The sequence below is a fragment of the Natator depressus genome, chromosome 3 (genome assembly GCF_965152275.1).
Source record: "Natator depressus isolate rNatDep1 chromosome 3, rNatDep2.hap1, whole genome shotgun sequence".
Classification (NCBI taxonomy): domain Eukaryota; kingdom Metazoa; phylum Chordata; order Testudines; family Cheloniidae; genus Natator; species Natator depressus.
In genome coordinates this window covers 60,485,936-60,511,310 of record NC_134236.1, presented here as the reverse complement: position 1 = coordinate 60,511,310, position 25,375 = coordinate 60,485,936, and the positions used below count along the sequence as shown (strand labels likewise).

The 25,375-nt window shown below is 39.7% G+C and overlaps 1 protein-coding gene across 1 annotated transcript in view; it reads left to right on the top strand.

The window, feature by feature from the left end:
* The window catches only part of COL12A1 (collagen type XII alpha 1 chain), a 116,071-nt gene that overhangs the window by 28,030 nt on the left and 62,666 nt on the right, over window positions 1–25,375 (top strand). The window contains 18 exon segments of the mRNA XM_074947992.1: window positions 1,184–1,453; window positions 3,056–3,322; window positions 8,074–8,263; window positions 9,351–9,472; window positions 12,458–12,607; window positions 12,691–12,810; window positions 13,495–13,659; window positions 13,833–13,979; window positions 14,690–14,829; window positions 16,234–16,363; window positions 17,527–17,672; window positions 17,961–18,090; window positions 18,964–19,103; window positions 21,536–21,665; window positions 22,538–22,677; window positions 22,899–23,031; window positions 24,743–24,769; window positions 25,092–25,234. Of these exon segments, the coding sequence (XP_074804093.1) occupies window positions 1,184–1,453; window positions 3,056–3,322; window positions 8,074–8,263; window positions 9,351–9,472; window positions 12,458–12,607; window positions 12,691–12,810; window positions 13,495–13,659; window positions 13,833–13,979; window positions 14,690–14,829; window positions 16,234–16,363; window positions 17,527–17,672; window positions 17,961–18,090; window positions 18,964–19,103; window positions 21,536–21,665; window positions 22,538–22,677; window positions 22,899–23,031; window positions 24,743–24,769; window positions 25,092–25,234 (2,690 nt within the window).

Sequence of the window (25,375 nt, the reverse complement as noted above, 5' to 3'; positions counted from 1 at the left end):
GAAGAATAATACTGCAGGAGGCTGGCAAAACTTAGTACAGAAAAGACAGTGCCTCCAGCCTACAATTACTACACTTTATGTTGTAAATACACAACATATTAGATGTAAATAGATACAATGGGGGAAGCTGACAGGTATATTCTCACACCATTCAGGAAGATGGGTGCTGGTAGCAATGATAGCAGCCAAATCTATAATTCTCAGGCACAGGAAAGAGAAAAGGGCTGAAAACAATGACAGACATTTCCTAAATGGGGGCATGTTACGAAAAACCTGTGTGCAGTTCTTAACCTATTACTTTAATAAAGAGGTTATGGAAATGGAAGGATACAACAAAGAAGAACTAGAATAATAGAGGGACATGATTATCCCACCTGAAGCTTTAGGTGAACCATGGGTCCAAGTCACACAGGTGTAAATTCCATTGACTACAGTTGGACCCATAATGTTTCCTGAAAAACAAGCAAACAAAAACTCTTAAGTGTCTGAATTAATCATTCAGTGGAAAGTGATTTATTTCTGGTAAATCCAATAAATGCTACTTGCATAAATGCCCTTGCATCAGTGGCAGAATAGACTTCTAAGAAGGGATCTCGTTGCGGTACACAGACTTATAAAAGGAAGTGAGAGGATAGCTGTTTGGAGGCAGTGTCAAATATAAGGGTAAGGGACATGGACAAGTAAAGAAAGGGTGAAGGACTCAAGAAATTTAGAAGGATTTTTTTCACACAGATTTAACATCAGGAAAAAATTACCCTATTTCATTATTTGCCTATAAATGAGTTACGTGAGCTTTTGGGATGAAGATGGATTGTAAGGCATAATTGCTAGTTTGGAAGACAAAACTAACCTAGATTAACTGCAAAGCACTGAAGCACATGCTTAATTTTAAGCATGTGAGTAATTCCATCCCTGTTCAGCAAAGTATTCAAGATCGAGTGTCTTGCTGAGTAGGGTTGGGATTGCTCATGTATTTAAAGTTAACCATGTTCTTAAGTGGTTTGCTGAACAAAGGCCTTAATCCTCCTCATAAAAGAATGACTGTATTTCAGTTGAGCTGGTGTTCTTGTGAACATTTTAATTTTATTCTATGAGCATTTTATTTTTCTGTTCCTATTTCGCTGTAATATTCGGTAGCTGTGTCTCAGTCATAGTCCCTCTCTTATGACTTCCTTTCTTGCAGACCGTGGCTCACCTCGTGATTTGGTTCTTAGAGACATAACTGACACTACAGTGGGACTATCTTGGACAGCAGCTCCAGGAGCAGTTCGTCGTTATAGAATAGTATGGAAATCGCTCTATGATGGTCAGACTGGGGAGAGCACAGTTCCTGGAAATGTAATAAATACTGTGCTGGAAAATTTACAGCCAGAGACTAAATATAAGATTTCAGTCTTTGCTTCCTATAGCAGTGGAGACGGAGCTCCTCTAGAAGGAGAGGCTACTACTGAAGGTAAGTGCAGTACAGCATAGCCACCCCAAAGAACAGCCTAAATTCTGACCTGGGGATATTGTGACATTATTATCCCAGGCATAAACTCTTGATACTCCTATTAATGCAACTTACACTGACAAGAGATTAGACCTTATTTTTTATTAACCCCTGCCTTAAAAAAACCCAGCCAAACCCTTGCCCCTCTCAACTCAATGAAGTATCACCCCCCCCTCTTTTTTTTTCTGAGCTATGATTATTTATAATCATAAGTCATTTATATCTCATGGAACCAGATTCAGCTACTTTTATTCACGTTAAATTATACCCTACTCTGCAAGGAATCTCATTGAAATTAACGGGGTTACTTAGAGAGTAAGTTACAGTTCAACGTGAGTGAGTGTGGCAGAGTCTGGGGATAGTTCCTGGGGCTTTGTGGGTTGGAGGGTGTGGTTGTTGGGGGAGAAACAGGAGGAACAAAGTGGCCAGGGTAGAGAGGGAAGTCAGAGTTAATTCCATTGGGGTTAGTTAATTTTCCTGCCCTGTGATTTCCTCCTCCCAGGCTCAGGTGAGTGGGTTTGAAGTTGGCTGCATCTCTTACTCACAGTTCTAGATTTTTCTTATGTGACAAACACTGCATAGTATTAATCTTCCTAATGTTACAGCTGTTTGAAAATGAACAGACCAGAATGGAAAGACTAGATGAGCCTTGCAGTCCCTTCTAAGCCTATGGTTCTATGATTCTATGACCAGTTCCAAATGCTGAGAGAGGTTATTCTAGCATTCTGTGGAATACCTCTCAGTGAAGTGAAAACTGACTCTGACTCTGGCGTGCCAAGAAGGCTCTGCCTTGTTAAAACCTAGGGTGGCATGCCCAGCTGACAGCCAGCGCCAGACATGCCTTCCATTTCACTTCAGGTTTTTTATTTGACAGTGTTTGCTACAAGGCAGGAACATGACTTAAGAAGCCTGGGTGTTATTGCCTGGAGAGTGAAACTGAAGTGCTTTATAAGACATCCACACTTTTCAGAACTGTTACTGCCTTAAGATTAGTGGTGGGAGGCTCACAAAAGATTGGGCTGGTCTATTTGTTTGGAGGTAACCACCTAATAGTTTGGATGCTTGTCAGTACCTTATCAGAACTATCTGAACCTCTTTGGTCTGAAAAAGTGGGCTTCACAGGGAGTTTTGCCTGAATAAAAAAATCCCCCTTCCCCCCCAAAAAACATGCAAGTCATGTCTGCAGGATTTGGCCTTTTTTCACTAGCATTTGGAAGCTGAACTCATTATTTAAACAATAAGTTACCAAAAATGATGTTTTACTATGTAGAACTCCTTTATTATGCTGGATTGCTGTGTTACATGAATTGCTCATTTTTTTTGCTCTGTGATGGAAAGCATAGTTATCTAAGTATAGCTGTTGTGTTAATTTACTCCAGTGAGATCAGAAAATTTTCATGGTAGGCTCTTAGAAATGCAAATGAACTCCTATTTAATGATATGCTGTAATATGGAAGGACAAATCACAGATGGTATCTGTAGTGCTGAATGAATGTGTAGATATCTCTGTGCATGTTTTTATGTGACAAAATAAATATTTATCCATATTTTTACATTGAAAAGTATCACCAAATGCCAGGAGGGTGAGAGTAAACGAAGAGACAGAGAATTCAATGAGAGTTACATGGCAGCCTGCACCTGGGAAAGTTGTGAGCTATCGTGTAGTTTACCGACCAGTCAGTGGCGGAAGGCAGGTGGTTGCAAAAGTACCAGCTACTTCCACAACTACAGTGTTAAAACGACTTCAGCCTTTAACCAAATACAACATCTCTGTTATTCCAATGTATAAATCTGGGGAAGGAAAACACAGGCAAGGAGAAGGAACAACAGGTATGTATTATATATAATTAAATTTGAATAAATAGTAAAAAGCTTATGATTAAAGGTATTGATTGTAGAGGGGTAGAAAAGCAATTGTACAGTAAGTAGACAAAGTGTTAGCTAATTCGTAATCTGCCAAATCTCCAAGAACAGGAATTAACAAAAAATTGCTAAAGGATGGGCTTGGAGTTGGGACTGTTGAAAATTTTACCTGTGTCATGGCCTGACTGTTGCCTCCTGCTATTTGAGGTTGGGGTATACCACTTTTGTTAGAGCAGCAGACCTGTTCTGGTGGCTGGTCCTCAGAAGTCAATGGGAAATAAGTGTTTCTGGACAGTTCTGTGAGAGAATGTTGTTCCTTCAACAGACCACTTCTCAGTGGTTTGTTAGGACTTTGTAATTTGTCTTTGGTTCTCAGGTATTCTTGAAGTGGTTGCTAGGTATCTTATTCCTTGGCGTTGTCCTCATGGGTCTTCTTCTTCATATGGCTGACATAAATATAGAGCAACAACTATACATGTACATTTAGATGGTTACGTCAAATAATTACATCTGAAGTAGCAGGGTGGTGATGTCTCCTTAGTATTCACGAATCGGGCATTGAGTGTTATATGTTGCATGATCTGTTCTGGGTGACCACAGTCGCACTCTGGAGAGTCTTTAATTTTCCATTTGTGCAGCAAGTATCTGCATCTGCCATGGTTTGGTGCAGATGTGATGTAGGATTGCCCATGAGCTTTGTGGGAGATTGAAGCCAGGGATCTTCTGCGTCAGGTCTTTCACAAAGTGTTTGTTTGTGACTTCTTGTGAACTGTATTGGGCTTTCCAAGCTTCATCTGGGTTGAAGTTGCACTGTTGAAGGTTAAATGCATGGGTCCATGAGGCTTACATGATTTCAGGCAGTGGTGAGGGGCGTTGTTAAGGCCCTGGTGGATGGGAAGATGTTCATTTTCCATGATCCTCTGGAATTCCCAAAGGGTCACGGTATCATGGCGAATGGATAGGGGAGCAATGTGTGACAGCACTTGCAGCCAAGGTTCCGGGGTAGACTTGAGAGTTCCAGTGATGCACCACACTGCAGTGTTCAGCTGGACATCAACAAGTTGAGTATGGCTACTTCTGGTCCGTACCGTTGCACAGTACTCAGGTACAGAATACCCATGGGCCATTGCTGATGTCCTTAACACTGATGCTGATGGTCCCCAGCTTGTGGTAGCCAGTTGCTGGACGAGGTTGACCCTTGTCTTTGTCTTGGCAGCTCCCTTCGTGGAAGGTTAGTATGCGATCTAGTGTCACTCTGAGATAGGTCAGCGTGGGGTCATATCACTCAGTGTTGCTGCAGAAGGTCACTTTCAGGGTGTGCTTAGTGTTCCTGTTATCAAGATGGAATTCAGTGACTTGTTTTGTGAGGATTTGGCCTCATCAGTGACCATGGTTTACAATGATCTGCAGTAGCTAAAACAGGAGGGAAGGTGACTAGAGGGCTATCCATGGAACTCTGGCCAGGGATAAAGTAGTCTGTTGAAGGAACAATATTTTCTCTCAGAGCCCTTTAGAATCAACACACCATGCATTAAGCCTTGGTAAGGGGATTTGTTTTGAGTAGTGGAGAGCCTCATTAATCTGATCTGCCCTCTCTCTGATACAAGTGCTTCCTTTTCCAAGGCAATTGTCTGGTGCTTTGCAGAGAAAATCAAATGGATTTGGATTTAATTGTGTTCCGCCGTGGATGTAGGGCAATATCTGAGAGAGACAAATGTTACAGCTTCTCTGCTTCAGTTGCGGCCAGTGTGGCTCACTGGGGTACTAGAGTCATTGTGAGCACATTGTGCCACAACGTGCACTTCGGACCCATCTCATGCTTAGCTGGTGGTGCTCAGGGACGAAGAAATGTGTCCATTATTGGTGAAGATTGTGAAAATTTTGGTTAGGAAAGGCAGGTTGCTGGCTTTTATTAAGAAAGTGCTTGTAAGGCTGTCACTTGACACTGGTTAGCTATTGTCAAATGTCTAGCTTGTAAGCCTTGGTTATGGTTATTGGGAAAGTTGAGGTGAGATAACTCTCAGATATCCAGCTGCCTAAGATCTCCATGGCCTGTGTTAATTGTGGTACAGACAAGGCTATGACACAGAGACTGCACAGGCATTGTAGTAGGTGATCTCCTCCTGGTGGTGGAATATCTATCTGACTTACCTGTGAACTCAAGTGAGAGTAAACAGGTCTTCCCTCTCAGTTTTTAGATGGTTCTGCATAATAGCTCTTCTGCTTCAAGGACTGCCTCATGGGATTCTGGACAGCTCCATCTTGTCCCTCTTCTTCTTCCACATGTGTATGAGGTTTATTAATATAAAATAAAAGGTAAATAAAACTCAAAATCCCAAAACAAAGTCCATTCATAAATCCACACAACCCAAGGTTTCTCCTCCTCCTTTCCCAGGCCTTTCTGCTAGGGATCATTGCATTCCCTCCCCTGCTTGGCCAGGGTCTCTCCATGCCTGGGGAGTTTTCCTCACTCTCTGCATACCGTGCCACAGATTCCTGCGCTTTCCCCCCTCTTTATACTGGAATCACCTGATTTCTCTCAGGTGGGGCTCATCCTGTAATCAAGGTTGACTTAGCCCCAGGCTCTTCAGCTCATGGGCAAGCCAGCCTGTTACCTATCTGATTAAGGCGTTTCTGCTGAGCACCTTACCCAATGCTTGGTAATGACTGGGGTATGAACAGCTAGATAGCTGAGGCTCCAGCTGGAAAAGGCAGGTGTCATTTGGCTAGGATGAGGAAGTAACTGGAAGAGGTGACAAGGTTATTCATGATCCCTTAAGCGAGGGGGACCACCATTTGTTAGCTCCTGCCTTACATGGTGATATCCCCAGCAAGCCACATGGCCAAATAGACAGGTGCTCGTGCCTGTGCTTTGCTTTCTGTTCAAGAGCTATGACCACGTATTGCCAGCAGTTATAAGTTATCACACAGCTCCTTCTAAGCAAGCACATTTATTGTTAAGGTAAAAGCATTTCAGAGAAAATGTATTAAAACAGTACAAGAACCTACACACATTCTAAAAAGCTTACCAGAGGTCAACCCCGATTCCAAACTAAGATGCGGTTGGTGTCAGTTCTTCAAAACCCACAACTGGGTGTTTCCTGTGGTCGCAAGTTCATCCATCGTAGATCCTGAACCAGAATGAAAGTTGGGCAGATCAGCCATTTCTTTGTACAGCTTGGGCCTTGATCTTGGCCTTTGGTAACAAATAGTCAGCAGAAAATGACCTTCTCCTCAGTGTGTAGCTTCAAACAGCTGGGTTAGTGTATAACTGGAATTGGGGAATTCTCATGAACAAATTGGAGAAAGTCCAGAGAAGAGTAACAAAAATTATTAAAGGTCTAGAAAACATGACCTATGAGAGAGGATTGAAAAAAATGGGCTTGTTTAGTCTGGAGAATAGATGACTGAGAGGGGATATAATAGCAGTTTTCAAGTACATAAAAGGTTGTTACAAGGAAGAGGGAGAAAATTTGTTCTTTTTAACTGCTAAGGAAAGGACAAGAAGCAATGGGCTTAAATTGCATCAAGGGAAGTTTAGTTTGGACATTAGGAAAAACTTCCTAACTGTCATGGTGGTTAAGCACTGGAATAAATTGCCCAGGGAGGTTGTGGAATCTCAATCATTGGAGATTTTTAAGACAAACACCTGTCAGGGATGGTCTAGATAATACTTAGTCCTGGCATGAGTGCAGGGGACAGGACTAGATGACCTCTCAAGATCCCTTCAAGTCCTATGATTCTATAATTCGCTGATTAACCTCTCCCTAGGGATTCCCCAGGAAATCCACTGAACACTTACTGTCCCCAAAGTCCATACTTGTCTGGCACATTTTTAGTATAATTTTTTAATTCCCTCATCTCATATCTGTCCCATCTCCCCTCCCCTCCCCCCCAAGAGGTTACATAGATTCCTGGTCCACAATAATACATAAACTTAATACAATAAGGTCTTTCAAGGACTATGCAAGAAATTGCCATGTCTGTCACTAATGGGACCAATTGTTTGCTAAGCAGTGTCTCTTGTCCAGGAGCACACGACACCAGTACACTCTGATCTGAACTGGCTGCCTGTTAGTTTAGAAATAGTAAATCTCTAAATGGCTTAAGACCTTCCCCTACATGAGACACTGGCTCTCTCCCCTGTGCCACATTGCCTTCTGAGTATAAAAGGAGGGGTCTGCTGGCAGGGTATTTTTTATGAAGGGCCTCAACTTTGGAATTTATTCCCCTCCTTGGTGTGACTCAAATAGATTTGTTAGTCTCTAAGGTGCCACAAGTACTCCTTTTCTTTTTGCGAATACAGACTAACATGGCTGCTACTCTGAAACCTGAATCTTTTGACCTTTGGGACATGCTGCAAGGCCTGTCTCTTTACCCTGAAGGAGGAAGAGGCCTGAGAAGGGCTGGTGGTATTTGTGGGTGAGGGCTGTTGGGCTTGTTTTAATGTCTGGTTGGTAATTTTCTTATTTTCTGGTTTTGGATTGAGAGGAAGCATATGATCTTGCCTCTCATGGCTTGGTACTAGTGCTTATGCCAAGCAAAGCCAGCGTGAGCCCGGAATAGGTATTTTTAAAATATTGTTTTAAATTGAAAAATACACATACAATTAATAACCAATGGCAGTTGTACATGGGTTTTTTGCAGTAGTATTTATTAATATTTTTCATATACATAAGTGATCTAAATTATGGCTTTTTCCACTTTGATCCTTGCAGCCTCTCCATATAAACCACCCAGAAACCTGAAAACGTCTGATTCCACTATGTCAAGTTTCAGAGTAACTTGGGAGCCAGCCCCTGGGGAAGTGAGAGGTTACAAAATAACTTTCCATCCGACAGGAGAAGATAGACTTGGAGAACTAATCGTTGGGCCATATGACAATACAGTTGTATTGGAGGAGCTTAGGTATGGCTAATAATTCTTTTAAATTTGGTGTTAATAGTTTAATCATTAGAAATAAAACGGCTCAGGTTATGAACAGCTCTACCATCCCTTCTTTACAGCAACATGTTTATGAAAAAAGTATGTATTTTTTTACAAAGATACCCCTTTTCCTTAGTTTTAATGCTGTTGTAGGTAAGGCTGCATTAAGGCCACAATGATACAGAGGCTGGCAGGTAGGACAGAGTCAAACATAAGTAAGAAAAACCTTTAAGGGCCATGGGCTTCCAGGGCATTGTTATTCAACCTCAGAAAGGCATCAGACAGATGTAAGCATGGATTCCAGTGTTCTGTCTGTGATCTCACTGGGGCATGAGAGAGAGAAAGACGGTGTGCTTGGTACTAGGAGCAGTTTTTTCTAAAGAATTTTGAAGCTGAAACTGTTGCAGTCTAGTTCAGTTCTGGATAGAGCTCTATGTGCATTATGGGGAAGAGCCAGAGATTTAAAGACACAATTCTGAGCATGTCATACTCCTACATCCGCACTGGGAATTGCATGGGAGCATCAGGAATTGTATTTGTGTCAGTTGGGCATGCTCAGAGTGGCACCATTAAAAATCTGACCTCAAATGAACAAACTGGTATATAGTTACAGATCTGGAACCAGATACCCAGCTGGTATAAGGCGGGAGAGCTCCATTGGCTTCAATGGAATTACACCACATTATATCAGTTGAGGTACTCAGGGCTTTACATTTCTGGACCTTCTCCTCTATAGAAAAAAACTGAGTAGTTATCTTTAATGTAACGAAGGGCCAAATCATGAATTCCTTAGTTCCTCACTCAGATACTGCCTTAAGGAAAACTCTCACTGAAGTTCGGAGGTATGTAAGCAAACATAGACATATGGATTTAGAATATGTACTATACCATATAACATAATATAATAATAGTCACTATAGAAACTGTGATCATGCTTCACATGTGAGATATCTAAAAAGCAATCAAATCCACTTTAAAAGGTCTAGTTTATTTATTGGTGAAACATTAGCATTTAGCTGACCAAATTGATTTGACATATCCATGTTTTGGTTTTTTTTTACTATTGTAGGGCAGGCACTACCTATAAGGTAAATGTTTTTGGGATGTTTGAAGGAGGGGAGAGTGCACCACTGGTTGGCCAAGAAATGACCACTCTTTCAGATGCTACTGTGACGCCATTCTTATCCGGAGGTAAACCTGATCACATTGAGGCAAATGGAATAGCTGTCTTTTGTTTTTTAATGTTTCAGATAGTTTTAGCATTTCCCTGTCACTTTTATCATAAGATACCACAATACATTTAACTAACAAACATTTATTTACAGGGTTTGATGAATAGTAAAACCTGTATCCTCAGATATGCCAAAATTCATGAGTACAGTTCTCCTCCACTTTTATTAAAAGGTCACTTCTGTTAAGCAGCGCTGATTAGTCGAGACTAGGTTCACTGTATTTAGAAGCCATACATACCTATGTTCACTCATACAGGGCCAAATGCTTGAGAATGCTGCCCTCATAAGTGAGTTGTGCGCACAGGGTGAAATACACCTCTGCACAGAGAGCCAGGACAGGGCCTATCCACCACTTAGCATCCTTAAAATAGGTCTTAAGTGGGCATAGGCCTTTTGTTAGCTGTCTGCGCAGGGGTGAATTTCACCCCTGGGGTATTGTACACAGGACTGAGGATCAGTGCATGTAATGGCCAAGGGAGCTACTCTCCCTGTGTGTGGTATTGGGCCTGTGTATCTGGATTGACTCATATTGTCCACCGTTTCCCACCTATGCCCCTGGAATCATGGGTGCTGGGGGTGCTGCTGCACCTCCTGGCTTGAAGTGGTTTCTATTATATACAGGGTTTATGGTTTGGTTCAATGGCTGTCAGGACCCCCACTATAAAAATTGTTCCAGTGCCCCTGCTTGGAGTTGAGCTCCAGTTTGTGTAAAGAGTGACAAACATGTTTGCGAGGGACCTCTGCTTCCTTTTACCCTACTGTGCTTGTGCAAGCCATGGCATTTCTTCTCCATTTCAGGCCTGGCATGCCCCGCAGAGAGGGACGGAGGGTTTGACCCTAAGTATCTACTGTAGAAGTCTATCCTAACCTCTGTCAAAGGTCTCTCAGAAATGAATTTGATAAAAACCTACTTTAGGCTGCCAAACATGATGTTCAGGCAAACATAAATACTTTTTTTCCCTAGCCTTTTTAAAGATACTTTTTTTATTCAATGCCCTCTTTGAGCACCATGTTATGGAAAAATAATACTTATTTATAGAACATTTATCAACAGCAGTTAGAAAATGCTGATGATGTCCTTCAGTAAGTAGGTTTTAAACTATTTTTGGATTGCCAAAAATTGAAGTACACAGCTCCCTTTTTTACAACAGGTAGGCAGAAAACCCTAATCTGTTTGCAATTACAAATGTTATTTACAACATAGCAGTGGCTGCTGGATTTGAAGAGGTGTTTACCTATGTGGAACTAGAAAAATGGTATGCCTGAAATATAGTGCTAAGGGAATTTACTGACCTTGGCCAGAAACTCTATCTAATACTAGAGGGTAAAATTGAGAAAGGTGGCACAGCAGCATGCTACCAGTGAAACGGGAGACAAACTAGTAATTCTGGCAGAAAAATAATTACACCAGGCATATTTTACGATGTTTATATTACTGCAGCTACCATTCCTTCCTACAATGTTATATACTGTAAGCTAAAATGTTTTCGTAGTGCATGGACTAAAGTCATGGTTACTGGGAAAAATGAAATTTGTAGCTGGGAAAGTAAATTCTGTATGCAGTGGTAATCCTGTATATTTGTTCAAATAACAAAAATTAATAAAGATATAGTGCCTTTGCTAGACTTTTCAGGTGTGGGATTATGGGAGTTGGAAGAAAAGTAAAAAACAAAGTAATTTAATTGGTTAAAGGTACATGAAGTTTCATTGGTGAACATATGCATGCACAGTTTTGATCTAACAAGATTTTACTTAAACTCTACTCCACAAACTATTTGTATTGTCCTGATTAAAGACTAGATCTATATTTTCTATGCAGAAGAGGATCATGCTTTTAAACCCTCAGGTACATCGAGTAGTTAGGAGTCTACAGTATTGGATCAATTATGTGGAACATAGATGAAATCACAATATCTTTCAACTGTGATGAGTTTGGCTGATTTTTCTCAATGGGATTTCTTCCATATAAAGACCAGAAGCTATGATGGCAAGAAGCCAGAAAATTTGCAGCTGGTAACTCAATCTCCAAGAAAAGAGAGAGAACAAGTGTTTTTTTTTTCTTTCAAATGACTGATAATAAGATCATTTAAATACTTGTATCTTTCTGCTTTGTATAAACATTCTGTGATTTCCAATATGATGAAACTGAAATTATTCATATTTTTATTCCATAGTTTGTAAACTGAGGGTATCTGAGATAACTTTCTTCCTTTTCAAAACATTGCAGCTTTGTATAAATGTTTGTTTTTGTCATTTCTATATCTCTTGACTTGTGTATTTGTTTGCATATCTTCTTCTAAGTTATGTTCTCTCTTTCTTGTTTTACATGTGCAAACTTCTGCACCATCTATATTAATTTATTTTATTTCACTAAAAGTTGAGTGATGTTGCTTACCTGAATATGTTAATGATCTATACTAATTATTCCATTGTATAATTGAACACAGGACATGAGGTTAGCCCCTGATTCTAGACTAAAATAATGTAAATCTGGATCATTTGAAAATGCTCACATATTTTAATTTTTGCGTTTAGTTCATTCAAAATATAGGGCTATCCCACTGCCAGATTAGTCATTATCTTAAACTTCTATTCCCTCAGGAACTGAAATAAATTTATTTTCTATGAATAAAGATCAAGCGAGGTAAAGCCTATGATAGTAGGGAAAAGCATTTTCATTAATTTTGACACGTTAGAAGAGGTCCCTCTGGGAGGGATGTGTGTATGAGGAAATGAATAAATCTTGTACCATGGAAATAATTCATGAATAGTGGATCAGTAGCTGGTATTGACAGGCCACAGCACATCAGTGGATAACACTAGAAGTACTTCAGTCAGTAAGTCAATTCAATGTACATCATGTAGTGTAGAAGAGAGCAGGAGAAAATAAAGTACCTGCATGGATTAATATGGATAACATGTTTTTTTCTTGTTGGTGTGGCAGGCTTGGAGTGTATTACCAGAGCAGAAGCTGATATTGTGTTGCTGGTGGATGGTTCATGGAGTATCGGGAGACCAAATTTTAAAACAGTCAGGAACTTCATTGCTCGTATTGTTGAAGTCTTTGATATTGGTCCTGACAAAGTGCAGATTGGTAAGTCTTGCAGGTATAAAAGGGGTCTGGGCACATAACTGTTCCATAACAATGTAGTAACCGAGTGATAATGGCTTTTTCAGCTCTTGCTCAGTATAGTGGAGACCCCAGAACAGAATGGCACCTAAATACTTACGGTTCCAAACAGAGTTTACTAGATGCGGTGGCCAACTTACCATACAAAGGAGGCAATACTCTAACAGGTACGTTACATTCCCTTAGTTTTCCTTAAGCTGTATTTAAAAATGTTCCAGTAATTGCCATAAATCATCTGGTCATTATTATCAATGAGCTCAGCACTGTGCATCATAAAAAATTCCCTGCCCAAAGATGCTTCCAGTCTAGTTTGGACATGACTAAAACTGTTCAGACGTACTATAATACGGAAGGTGATGGCACAATCTTGAAGTGTTGGGAAAATCTTGCTGAGGTTAGCATCCAAAGGCAAGGGTTCTCTGCAGAAGTGTGTTTTAAGGAGGGATTTGGTGGAGGAGAATTTGGGTGGATAAGGAATGTGATGGATGAAATAATTTGGCTTATGAAAAAAGAGGGGAAGGCAATTCAGTGCACAAGGGGCAGCATGAAGACAAGTGTGGGGATAAAAGGGGGTGGTGTGGTGGGGATTTTGGCAGGAGGGAAGGATATAAAAGGGAGAGGAGGAAGAATGGGGAGCAGAGATGTTGGCAAGGGCAGAGGTGGTGCAGGACTTGGTAGGGGAGGATGAGAAGCTTGAATTTGGCGTGGAAGATGATGGACAGCCCTTGAAAGGATGTAAAGAGGGGAGTGATGTGGTCAGTGATGGCTATGGTGAAATACATTTGTTTGCCAGTAAGGTATATTTTTAATAGTGTACCGTGCTCACCAGTTGCTTCTTTATGTAACATTAGGAATGGCTTTGAGTTTCATCCTAAAAGACAATTTCAAACCAGAAGTCGGATTGAGGCCTAGAGCTCACAAAATCGGTGTTCTCATCACTGATGGCAAATCACAAGACGATATAGTGGCTCCTTCAAAGAGACTCAGGGATGAGGGAGTGGAACTTTATGCGATTGGTAAGTATTGTATGAAGAAAAATTGAATGTAGAGATGAGTTTTAAAAGATCATAATAGATCAATAGTAATGCACTTGAATCCATTGAATGCGATAGAAATGATGTGTTTCGGTGCGGGAGGCTTAGCTATATTACACTTCATTTAAGTCTTGTTTATGTGTCATGTATTTAAGGTATTAAAAATGCGGATGAAAATGAGTTGAAGCAGATTGCAACAGATCCAGATGATACCCATGTTTACAACGTTGCTGATTTCTCCTTCCTCGTTAATATTGTTGATGACTTAACGATTAATCTGTGTAATAGTGTAAAAGGCCCAGGTATGTCTTTCTTTTCAATCAAATTCATCCTCTCCCAGTTTATGTGCTTTAAAATTGGTCTAAAATTCCTTCATTGCTGACTGGGAACTGTCAAGGCAATCTGCTTTTTCAGCTACTGGCCTAAAGAAGCTGTGCAAGCCACCTGGGATAACAACCGTGTTTTTCCTCCACCAGCATTATGTGGCTGTCTAAGCCTGCCTTATTCCCGGGGTCAAGCACATGGGAAAGATGTTATTTAATGTGTCTCCCCTTATATGGGGAGGGGGCGGGGGAAGGTTCTTTCCTGGCTGACTGTTACTCAACCCAGGAAGAGTTTTAACAGGACTGCACTGTTGAAATGTGAAATCTGGCTGGCTTACAGCTCAGAAGCAAAGCTTAGCCTGGAAAAAGAGCCCCTCAAGATGAGAGTTCTCCCTATCAAATGTTAGTGTTCAGGGTGGGGTAGGAAGGAGAGGGAACTTGCCTAGGTCTGTTAGGAAGGCTACTGCCCACAGAGCCACGAAATGATGTGGTGCTGGTCTATCATTGTCATTGCTGTTGTAAGGGCTCCCCCGGTGAAGTGAGGCTTCATTTCAGAAATACCACCAAAGAGCAGCAGTAAATATTTTTTTCAAAGCAGTTGAACTTGTGTATTATTCTGAGTTTCATTCCCATCACTGGCGAACTTCCTCATTAATGAGCATCTCCCTTTATTTGTTTCAATGCTGTAGGTAGTTTGTCACCTCCTTCCAATCTGGTGACTTCTGAGGTGACACCTCGTTCTTTCAGAGTGACATGGACTGCACCCGTTGACAGCGTGGATAGATACAGGGTTGAATACTACCCTGTTTCTGGAGGCCCACCTCAGCAGGTTAGTACCTGGAGTCTCTGTTCTGATTTTATCTATATGAACTTCAGACTCTTGCATATTGAAGTTTCTCTCATCTAGATTCTGCCAAGACAGCATGGTACCAATTTAAGATTTGTGTTAATCTGAAAGAATGTTGGTTATGTGTGGAGTGACGTGAGGTGGGAAAGGACTTCTGTCTCAAAGAGCATGGAGGCATCTTACAAAAGGGGTATATTCCTGGCCACAATAGCAAGTTACATTATTTTTGCTGAGTGTTTCAAAAACCTGACAGAAATGAGGTTCATACTATAGATGATCTTGGATATTTTAAAATTATGAAACTTGGAGTTTAATATACCTTAGAAAATACTTGTCTATGTTTCCTAGTAATGCCCACTGGTTCATATGTCCACAGTCAGATGTTCCTTTAATCAAGTCCGTTCATGAAAACTCTCTGACCATATCATCAACTAGAAGTAGTGGCCCTTTAGTATACCTTATTCTGGGTCATGGTTAAAGCAAAAGGGATGGTGGGCTCTACAGATTGTGAGATAGTATTTAGGTTAGGGTCAGAGGGTGGCACCTTGGAGCAAGACTGTTAAATCCATACTCAGATCTGACTCCAGCTTTACTCGGCCAAAACTAGCACTTTCTTCAGGATTTGTCCTTTGGTTAGGGCAGGTGCAGCCGTTCTGGCACATGTTGACTTTATACCTTGCTTGTCCAATGGCATTTTATTCTGAAGACATTTTGCTTCTTTTTGGTTGATCCTTGTTGCTAATGTCACTGGGTACAGTACATGTGCTCTACAGGTCTCGATTTTCTGTGGTGCCATACTGTCTAAATTCTATGTCCAAAAACAAGGAAGAAGAATTTGAATATTACATTTCCAAGCATGTTCCCCATTCAACCGAATAATGTGTAGCACAGGGGTTCTCAAACTGGGGGTTGGGACCCTCAGAGGGTCGCAAGGTTATTACATGGAGGGGTCACGAGCTGTCAGCCTCCACCCCAAACCCCGCTTTGCCTCCAGCATTTATAATGGTGTTAAATATGTAAAAAAGTGTTTTTAATGTATAAAGGGGAGGGTCACACTGAGAGGCTTGCTGTCTGAAAGGGGTCACCATTACAAAAGTTTGAGAGCCATTGGTGTAGCATAAATGCAAACTATGATAGTAGGGAGTCATTTAAATCTAAATGTACACTGTTACACGTGTGTAACCTTATTGAAAACATATGTCTGCCTAAATCCCTACAGCTTGCTTTTTCAGACATAATGGGGGCAGAATACTGAAAAACTAAACATGCAGAAGACTAAGGGATGAATTTATTTATAGTGTAACTCCATTGATGCAAGAGTAATATGCAGCAAGACTGAAGATGACTTTGGTAAATTAAATTAACATTGCTTTTGTTTTTATGTAGTTTTATGTAAATAGAGCGGAAACTACTACAGTTCTGAGAAACCTGAAACCTGAAACAGAATATGTTGTTAAAGTGTTCTCTGTGGTAGAAGATGAAAGCAGTGAACCTCTAAGTGGCACAGAAACAACTGGTAAGTTAGAATTCCAGTGTGAACAATGTGTTTAACAAGTTGGTGTGACACCAGTGATAGTCCTTCAGTAGAATACTTATTATTGCAATACTTCTTGACAACATAAAATGGTAGTTTGGTCCTTGAGTTGCCCATATAACCATTCCTGGAAAGTTGTGGCCATAAGAGACAGCTGCAGGGTGGAAATTGTCTGCCCTGACTCTGGCTTCCTTCCAAACTCATAAAGACACTGCTCTACTAGTCCTCTTTGGCCAGAGCCCTGGAGAAACATTCCAGTAAACGATTTATAATCTCAGGGAATATGGTCCAGAAGTTGTCAAATACATGCCTTCATTCCATCTGTGCACCTCTGTATTACACAGATCATTCTTGCTACAGGCAGCCAAAATGTTGTCTCAAATTGACTCTGATTTTAGAGCATTAATGTGTGCCTGGTTCAGAGCAATTACATCAGTTTTGTGCGTATGGGCATAGATTGGCTCATGCTTCCATTATCAGCTGTTCAAATGATTGATAATATGTATGTTGTTACTGAATGCAAGATAGAGTGACATCCTGAGCCTGTCAACATGCTGATCATTAGCAATTTACTTCTGTCATATGTGATTGCTCTACATTAGGCAGGTTATAAATTCCAACTTAATTTATTCACATTAGTGCTTTAAAATTTGAGGTGCTTTTTTACTGTTTATGTAGTTTTTTACAGAGTAAGAAAACTGTATAACAGAGTAAAGAAAATAGATACAAAAATGTTCCCTTTATATGTACATATCCAGAAGCCAGTTATGTTTGGGTTTGATAATCAACATTTAATATTAATTAAGGTAGAACTTTAGAATATTCAAGAGTCTTAATATACACTTCAAAATGCAGCTTTGTCCTTTAGGAACAGAATGTTAAAATTTTGAAAATTAGTGTTATAACAGAAAATCCCTGGACACATTAAAAAAGATATGACTGTTACTAATTCTTTAAGTTAATCACCACTTACAACAACAAAATCTGTGGGTTCCTTATTTCACTAACCCTATACCTCCTTATTCCCAAGTGACCTATTCTCTATAGTACTGCTGGATGGAGTATAATGCTAAAAGGCCGTGGAGTAGGCAGAAAAGTAATAAATAAAGTGATTGAATAAAATGAATAATTTCATATTTTCACAGTGCCAATCCCTACAGTCAGAAACCTGAATGCTTATGACATTGGCTCGACTTCCATGAGAGTGAGATGGGAACCTCTCAGGGGAGCTACTGGTTATCGGTTATTGTATGAACCTCTCAATGCCACAATACCAGCTGTAGAAAAAGAGGTGTGGAAAGTTACCTTTACTTCTCTGTAACTTGTCTCTCCCCTCCGGCTCCCCACAAAAAGCTGTTAGATTTTCAAGGGTATCCCATAATAGTGAGAAATGTCTGGCAGGTATTTATGAAGAGCAGCACATTTACTGGAGTATTATAAACAATGACATCAGTCAGGAAGTTGTAAATGTAGTGTAAATCTTGGAAACAAAGTTTTCTCTTTTAATTAAATCATTGTTTGCTTTTTCTTTCTGCTCTCTTTTATTTTTCAACACCTTGCATCTTTCTTTCATGTACAGATGCAAGTTGGGTCATCAGTGAATGATGTTCAGCTGGTAGACCTCATCCCCAATACTGCCTACACTTTAACTATTCATGCAGAGTTCGGCGATCTCAGCAGTGACCCACTCACCACTCAGGAAGTGACATGTAAGGGCTTCTTGAATTCTTGCTTTGTTTTATGTTGTATCAGTAATATCTAACTTACATTATATTTTAGCAGCGATGGTTGGGTGGGAGGAGCGGGGCATTTATTTTGTCACTTTCTGTAGTCTTTTTCCTCTAGGTATGGATTTTTCATCATTGCAAATGTTTTGAAGGGTCATAAAGCCACTTTAACTGAAAATGAACTAAATGAAAAAAAAACCCAATATGGCTTCCGGTCCAAGCTCATGGGAGCTTGATAAAGGAAGGGCAATTTGGCTAACAACTTGCAAACAGCAGATTACAGTGGATTTATTTTATTGTGAGCCTACTTATACCTCTTTTCAAAAAGATTTAGTATTTTAACAATTAAAGTGGAAGATGGCTAAAGGTAAAGGAAAAGTTGGATTATCTCACATTACCTGTAGCTACTAAGGGCTAAATTCTGCTTGATTTACTCACATCATTGAGTTCAGTGGGACTGTTCACCTAAATATAGTAACTAGGATTTGGGTGCCAAAAGGCTTATTTAAAAGCAATAAACACATTTGAAATGGTATTTATTTAAAAAGGCGTTACCTGTACTTTCTAATTAAACCAACCTCCTTTAAATGGCATTGAAATTATGTTTATAAGAAGGAGCTCTGGCCCTTTTCCAGCCAATATTGAGTAATTCTGAAATCACCAACATGAGCAGAGTACAGCTGTTCAACTATTGTGGTGGCTGGATAATTTGTTGAAATGAGTCATCAGGTGGCCAAAACAGGGATTCCCTTTGTTACGTTTTTGGCTTTTTTTTTTTTAACAAAAAAAGATGCAAAAAGAGTTTCCTTTCCACTTTGAGAATAGTAGTTGTATATTATTATTCCTATTTTACAGTACCTTTAGCTGGAGCCAAAAGCTTGAGGGTTAGAGACATTACTCACAGCAGCATGAATGTCATTTGGGATCCTGCCCCAGGAAAAGTCCGCAAATACCTATTGAGATACAAAACAACTTTGGGAGATGAACCAAAAGAGGTAGGTGGAAAGCATTTTAGCAACTAACTGAAGATTGTTTTACTGTAAGAAGCTTAAATATAATATTAGAAACAGGTAGTAAAAACAGAGAAGATCAGCTGTTGGCAGCTGCAATATCATTAAAAGGGTACTGACATCTTGGGAGCTTTACAAACTTGGGTTGGAATTCTCCCCCTGATCCCCTTGGTTCTACAAAGGGACTGGAAAAGCTCCTTAGCTGGCCAAAGGAAAATTCCTGTGCAGCAAGCACTGGACACTCTGTGTGGCCCTGCTGCCCAGAGACAGCCAAAGATGGGCCGAGGTAACTTAACCAATCCAGGCTTTCTAAGTGTGGCTACACCACCCTTGGAACACCTCAAAGTCAGGAGGGCACGAAGGTGGCTTCAAGCCATTTTAGCCCCTGTGGCCCTGGACTGCAGCTGCATATGCTGCTCTTCCAGGAGGCACAGCACACAATTGCACCCCTAGAGCCGTTTGTGCTGAGTGATATACAGGTTGTGCATATTTGTACTGAGGGAACATTACTTAGTGTACTGACTTAGCTGTTACTGGAAATGTGACAATAAAGTACATTGTCAAAAGGACCGACGCTCTTTTTGCAGGTGCAATTTGCGTCTGCATTTTTGTATATGGATAATCATAGAATCGTAGGACTGGAAGGAACCTCAAGAGGTCTTCTAGTCCAGTCCCCTGCACTCATGGAAGGACTAAGTGTTATCTAGACCCTCCCTGACAAGTGTTTGTCTAGCCTGCTCTTAGAAATCCCCAATGATGGAGATTCTACAACCTCCCTGTGCAATTTATTCCAATGTTTAACCACCCCGACAGTTAGGAAGCTTTTCCTAATGAGCAACCTAAACCTCCCTTGCTGCAATTTAATCCCATTGCTTCTTGTCCTATTCTCAGCGGTTTAAGAGAACAATATTCCTCCCTCCTCTTTCTAACAATCTTTTATGTACTTGACAATGCATATCATGACCCTTCTCAGTCTTCTCTTCTCCAGACTAAACAAACCCAGTTTTTTCAATCTTCCACCATAGGTCATGTTTTCTAGACCTTTAATCATTTTTGTTGCTCTTCTCTAGACTTTCTCCAATTTGTCCACATTTTTCCTGAAATGTGGTACCCAGAACTGGACACAATACTCCAGTTGAGGCCTAATCAGCACAAAGTAGAGTGGAAGAATTACTTCTTGTGTCTTGCTTTCAGCACTCCTGCTAATATATCCCAGAATGACGTATGCTTTTTTTTGCCACAGTGTTACACTGTTGACTCATATTTAGCTTGTGATCCACTATGACCCCTCAGGTCCCTTTCTGCAGTACTCCTTCCTAGGCACATTTTGTATGTGTGCAAATGATTGTTCCCTCCAAAGTGGAGTACTTTGCATTTGTCCTTATTGAATTTCATCCTATTTATTTCAGACCATTTCTCCAGTTGGTCCAGATCATTTTTAATTTTAAACCTATCCTCCAAAGCACTTGCAACCCCTCCTTGCTTGGTATCATCCACAAACTTTATAAGTGTACTCTCTCTATGCCATTATCTAAATCATTGATGAAGGTATTGATCAGAACCAGACTCAGAACTGATCCCTGCAGGACCTCTCTTGATATGCCCTTCCAGCTTGACTGTGAACCACTGATAACTACTTTCCCACCAATTATTCACCCACCTTATAGTAGCTATTTTTTAGTTGTATTTCCCTAGTTTTTTTATGAGGTCATGTGAGACAGTATCAAAAGCCTTACTAAAGTCAAGATATACCACATCTACTTCTTCCCCCCATTCACAAGCTTGTTATCCTGTCAAAGAAAGCTATTGGTTTGACACGATTTGTTCTTGACAAATCCATGCTCATTTTTACTTATCATCTTATTATCTTCCAGGTGTTTGCAAATTGATTGCTTAATTATTTGCTCCATTATCTTTCTGGGTACTGAAGTTAAGCTGACTGGTCTGTAATTCCCTGGGCTGTCCTTATTCCACTTTTTATAGATTGTCACTATATTTGCCCTTTTCCAGTCCTCTGGAATCTCTCCTGTCTTCCATGACTTTTTGAAGATAATTGCTAATGGCTTAGATATTGCCTCTGTCGGCTCCTTGAGAATTTTATGGTGTATTTCATCAGGCCCTGGTGACTTGAAATTAACTCTAGGTGCCAGTTACAGTACTTGCTGCTCAAACGACTTGTTTTGCACCTACAGTCAAGTAGTCAGAGGTATGAGTACCCAGATTTGCACCCACAGTTCAAGTGCAGGTGCAACAATGTAGGTACAAATTGCACCCCGAAAAGGAGTGCAAAATTATCCCAGAATATCTTGGTCTTTTTTGTTGGAGCAATGACTACCATATATTAATGTGCATGTATAGGGACAGAAACTTAACTGTGTGTCAATTTACAATTCTGCTGCCTTTATTTTTGTTTCTAGGTGGAAGTTGATAAATCAAAAACGAGCACAGTCCTTTCTAGTCTTCTCTCACAAACTCCGTATGATATACAACTCGTTACAGTATATGACGAAGGAGAATCTATCCCAGTAGCTGCTAAAGCTACCACTTGTAAGTTGTGGGAATATTTAATTTAACTCTGCTATTAAATATGTTTTCTTAGATTCTGTTTAAGCAAAATGTGCTGCATTTTATTTTAGAATTTAGGCAGCAATATCATGTAATCCATTTCTTAAACCTTCACTTTGAGAATTCTAAATTCTTCTTATTAAGTAGAATGCTTAGAGAGCAGAATTCTGCTCTCTGGGACCTATGCAACTTCTGAAGCTGTCTAGTGGATAAGGCATAGCATTAGGAATCAGGACATGTGGGTTCTGTTCCCAGTTGTGTCATTGATAAACTGTGTGGCCTCGCATAAGCCACTCTTTGTCTCAGTTTCCTCATCTGTAAAATGGGAATAGCCCTCTGCCCTTTTATAAAATACTCAGATCCTGCACAAGGAAAAGAAGGCTGATACTGAAAAGTTTTTAACCTAGCAGATTTTTTGTCAGTGATAGAAAAAACAGCTCATCAAGGAAAGTGTTCAGCCACAAGATATTGGGTTCAGTACAGGAATTCTTGGGTGAAGTTCTAAGGATTATTTATGCAGGAGGTCAGACTAGATGGTCTAATTATACCTTCTGGGAAATCTATGTGCCAGAACTTCAGCTGCTATGAATCGGTGTAGTTCTACTGAAGTCAATGGAGCTGTGCCAGTTTATATTAGCTGAGGACCTGGCCATATGAAAGACAAATTGCTCTGTATAAGTGCTGAGTAACACTACAATTTACTATTAAAATCACTGGAAATGTGTCTGGGAGCATACTCTGTTGCATAGAAAGTTGTTTATTAATGGAGCTTTGTGATTGTGACTATTCTTAGTTTATAGGCTGTATCTTTTGTTCGTTTGTTTTGAGAAGTATTTTTCCTTTCTTCATAATAGTGCCTGTACCAGCACCAGTCAATCTCAGACTCACAGAAGTAACAAAGCAAAGTTTCAGAGGCACTTGGGACCATGGAGCTCCAGATGTGGCTCTCTATAGAATCACCTGGGGACCCTATGGTGGAACAGAAAAGCAGGAGGTAGGAACGAATAGTCAACATGCAGTTTTCTTTAGGACACTCTCAGAGCACTATTTTTTATCTGAAATTAAATTTGTGAATGGCCTCAATCTTGGAAACGCTTCGGGGGGAATTGTATGTGGAGAGGTTTTCAGGATCTGGTCCAATATTTGCAGCCAACTAAAATATCACAATGTAAAGAAAAATGCTCTGTTATCTCCTTTCTTTTCTCCCACCACCAGACCATCCTAAATGGCGATGAAAATACTCTGGTTTTCGAAAATCTGAACCCAGACACCCTATATGATGTCTCAGTTACTGCCATCTATCCTGATGAATCCGAAAGTGATGACTTGATTGGCAGTGAGCGGACATGTAAGTAATCAATTCCCTAAAAGGGTTAATGTGTATTATTAATTATTATTATTATTAGGGCTGTCAAGTGATTAAAAGTTTTATTGTGATTAATCACATGATTAATCGTACTGTTAAACAATAATAGAATGCATTTATTTAAATCTTTTTGGATGTTTTGTAGATTTTCAAATATATTGATTTCAATTACAACACAAAATACAAAGTGTACACTTATTTTTATTACAAGTATTTGAACTGTAAAAAACAAAAGAAATAGTATTTTTCAATTCACCTAATACAAGTACTGTAGTGCAATCTCTTTATCATGAAAGTTGAACTTGCAAATGTAGAATTACATACAAAAAACTGCATTCAAAAATAAAAATGTAAAATTTTAGAGCCTACAAGTCCACTCAGTCTTACTTCTTGTTCAGTCAATCGCTCAGACAAACAAGTTTGTTTACATTTTCAGGAGATAATGCTGCCCACTTCTTGTTTAAACTGAGAACAGGCGTTTGCATGGCACTGTTGTAGCCAGTGTCGCAAGATATTTACCTGCCAGATGTGCTAAAGATTCATATGTTCCTTCGTGCTTCAACCACCATTCCAGGCGACACACATTGTTGCTGATGACGGGTTCTGTTCGATAACAATCCAAAGCACTGCAGACCAACGCATGTTATTTTCATTATCTGAGTCAGATGCCGTTAGCAGAAGGTTGATTTTCTTTTTTGGTGGTTCAGGTTCTGTAGTTTTCACATTAGAGTGTTGCTCTTTTAAGATTTCTGAAAGCATGCTCCACACCTCCTCCCTCTCAGATTTTGGAAGGCACTTCAGATTTTTAAACCTAGGGTTGAGTGCTGTAACTATCTTTACAAATCTCACACTGGTACCTTCTCTGCATTTTGTCAAATCTATAGTGAAAGTGTTCTTAAAATGAACATGTGCTGGGTCATCATCCAAGACTGCTATAACATGAAATATATGACAGAAGGTGGGTAAAACAGAGGAGGGGACATACAATTCTCCCCCAAGGAGTTCAGTCACAAATTTAATTAATGCATGTCCCCTGCAATGGTGGCCAAAGCATGAAGGGGCGTATGAATGTTTAGCATACCTGGCACGTAAATACCTTGCAATGCCGCTACAAAAGTGCCATACAAATGCCTGCTCTCACTTTCTGGTGACATTGTAAATAAGAAGAGGACAGCATTATCTCCCGTAAATGTAAACACACTTGATTATCTTAGCGATTGGCTGAACAAGAAGTAGGACTGAGTGGACTTGTAGGCTCTGAAGTTTTACATTGTTTTGTTTTTGAGTGCAGTTATGTAACAAAAAAAATTCTACATTTGTAAGTTGCACTTGCAGAATGAAGAAATTGCACTACAGTAATTGTATGAGGTGAACTGAAAAATATTATTTCTTTTATCATTTTTACAGTGCAAATATTTATAATAAAAAATAATATACACTTTGATTTCAATTACAACACAGAATACAATATATATGAAAATGTAGAAAAACATCCAAAATATTTAATACATTTCAATTGGTATTCTATTGTTTAACAGTGTGATTAAAACTGCGATTAGTTTTTTTAATTGTGATTAATTTTTTTGAGTTAATCGCGTGAGTTAACTGCCTAATTATTATTATTATTAGCTATTAAATTAGAATTAAAGGCATATATGCAATACTTCTCAAAAATTCTTGTGTTTTTTCCTAGTACCTGCAATACGTCCAACAACACAAGGTAAGAACCTGAATTCTCAGGTTTCATGTTATTTAAAGAAGTCATAATTCCCATTTAAAACTGAATAGTGTATTTACGATGATCTCAGCTTATTAATAAATATAATTTTGTATTTGGAATGATACTAAACATATGGTTAACACATGCTTTGTTATTTTACTAACATTCCAGTTAAATTCTCTTTGTTGTATTCTGAAAACTCTGGGCCAAATTCTGCACATGCCTGGCTCAGTGAAGCCAGTGGCATCCTGGCACACATCCGAGTACAGAATCTGGCCCTTTGTTTGAACTGTGTGCTTACCCTGTGCTTCAATAACTTCAGCACCAAAGAGTGGCCCACGAAACCTTCAGGTGTACAATGCGACTTCCAATAGCCTGACAGTAAAGTGGGATCCAGCCAGTGGCCGAGTGCAGAGATACAGGATCACTTACCAGCGTACAACTGGGGATGGCCCTGAACAATCGGTAACTAATTTTTAAGCACTATAATTATTAGACCATGAAAAACAAATTTGATCATGTAGTTCTTAAGATTAGTGTGTCAGAACAATTACGTTTCAAATCAGAGTAGTGCAGATATTAATCAGTTTCATTTTTAGATGAAAC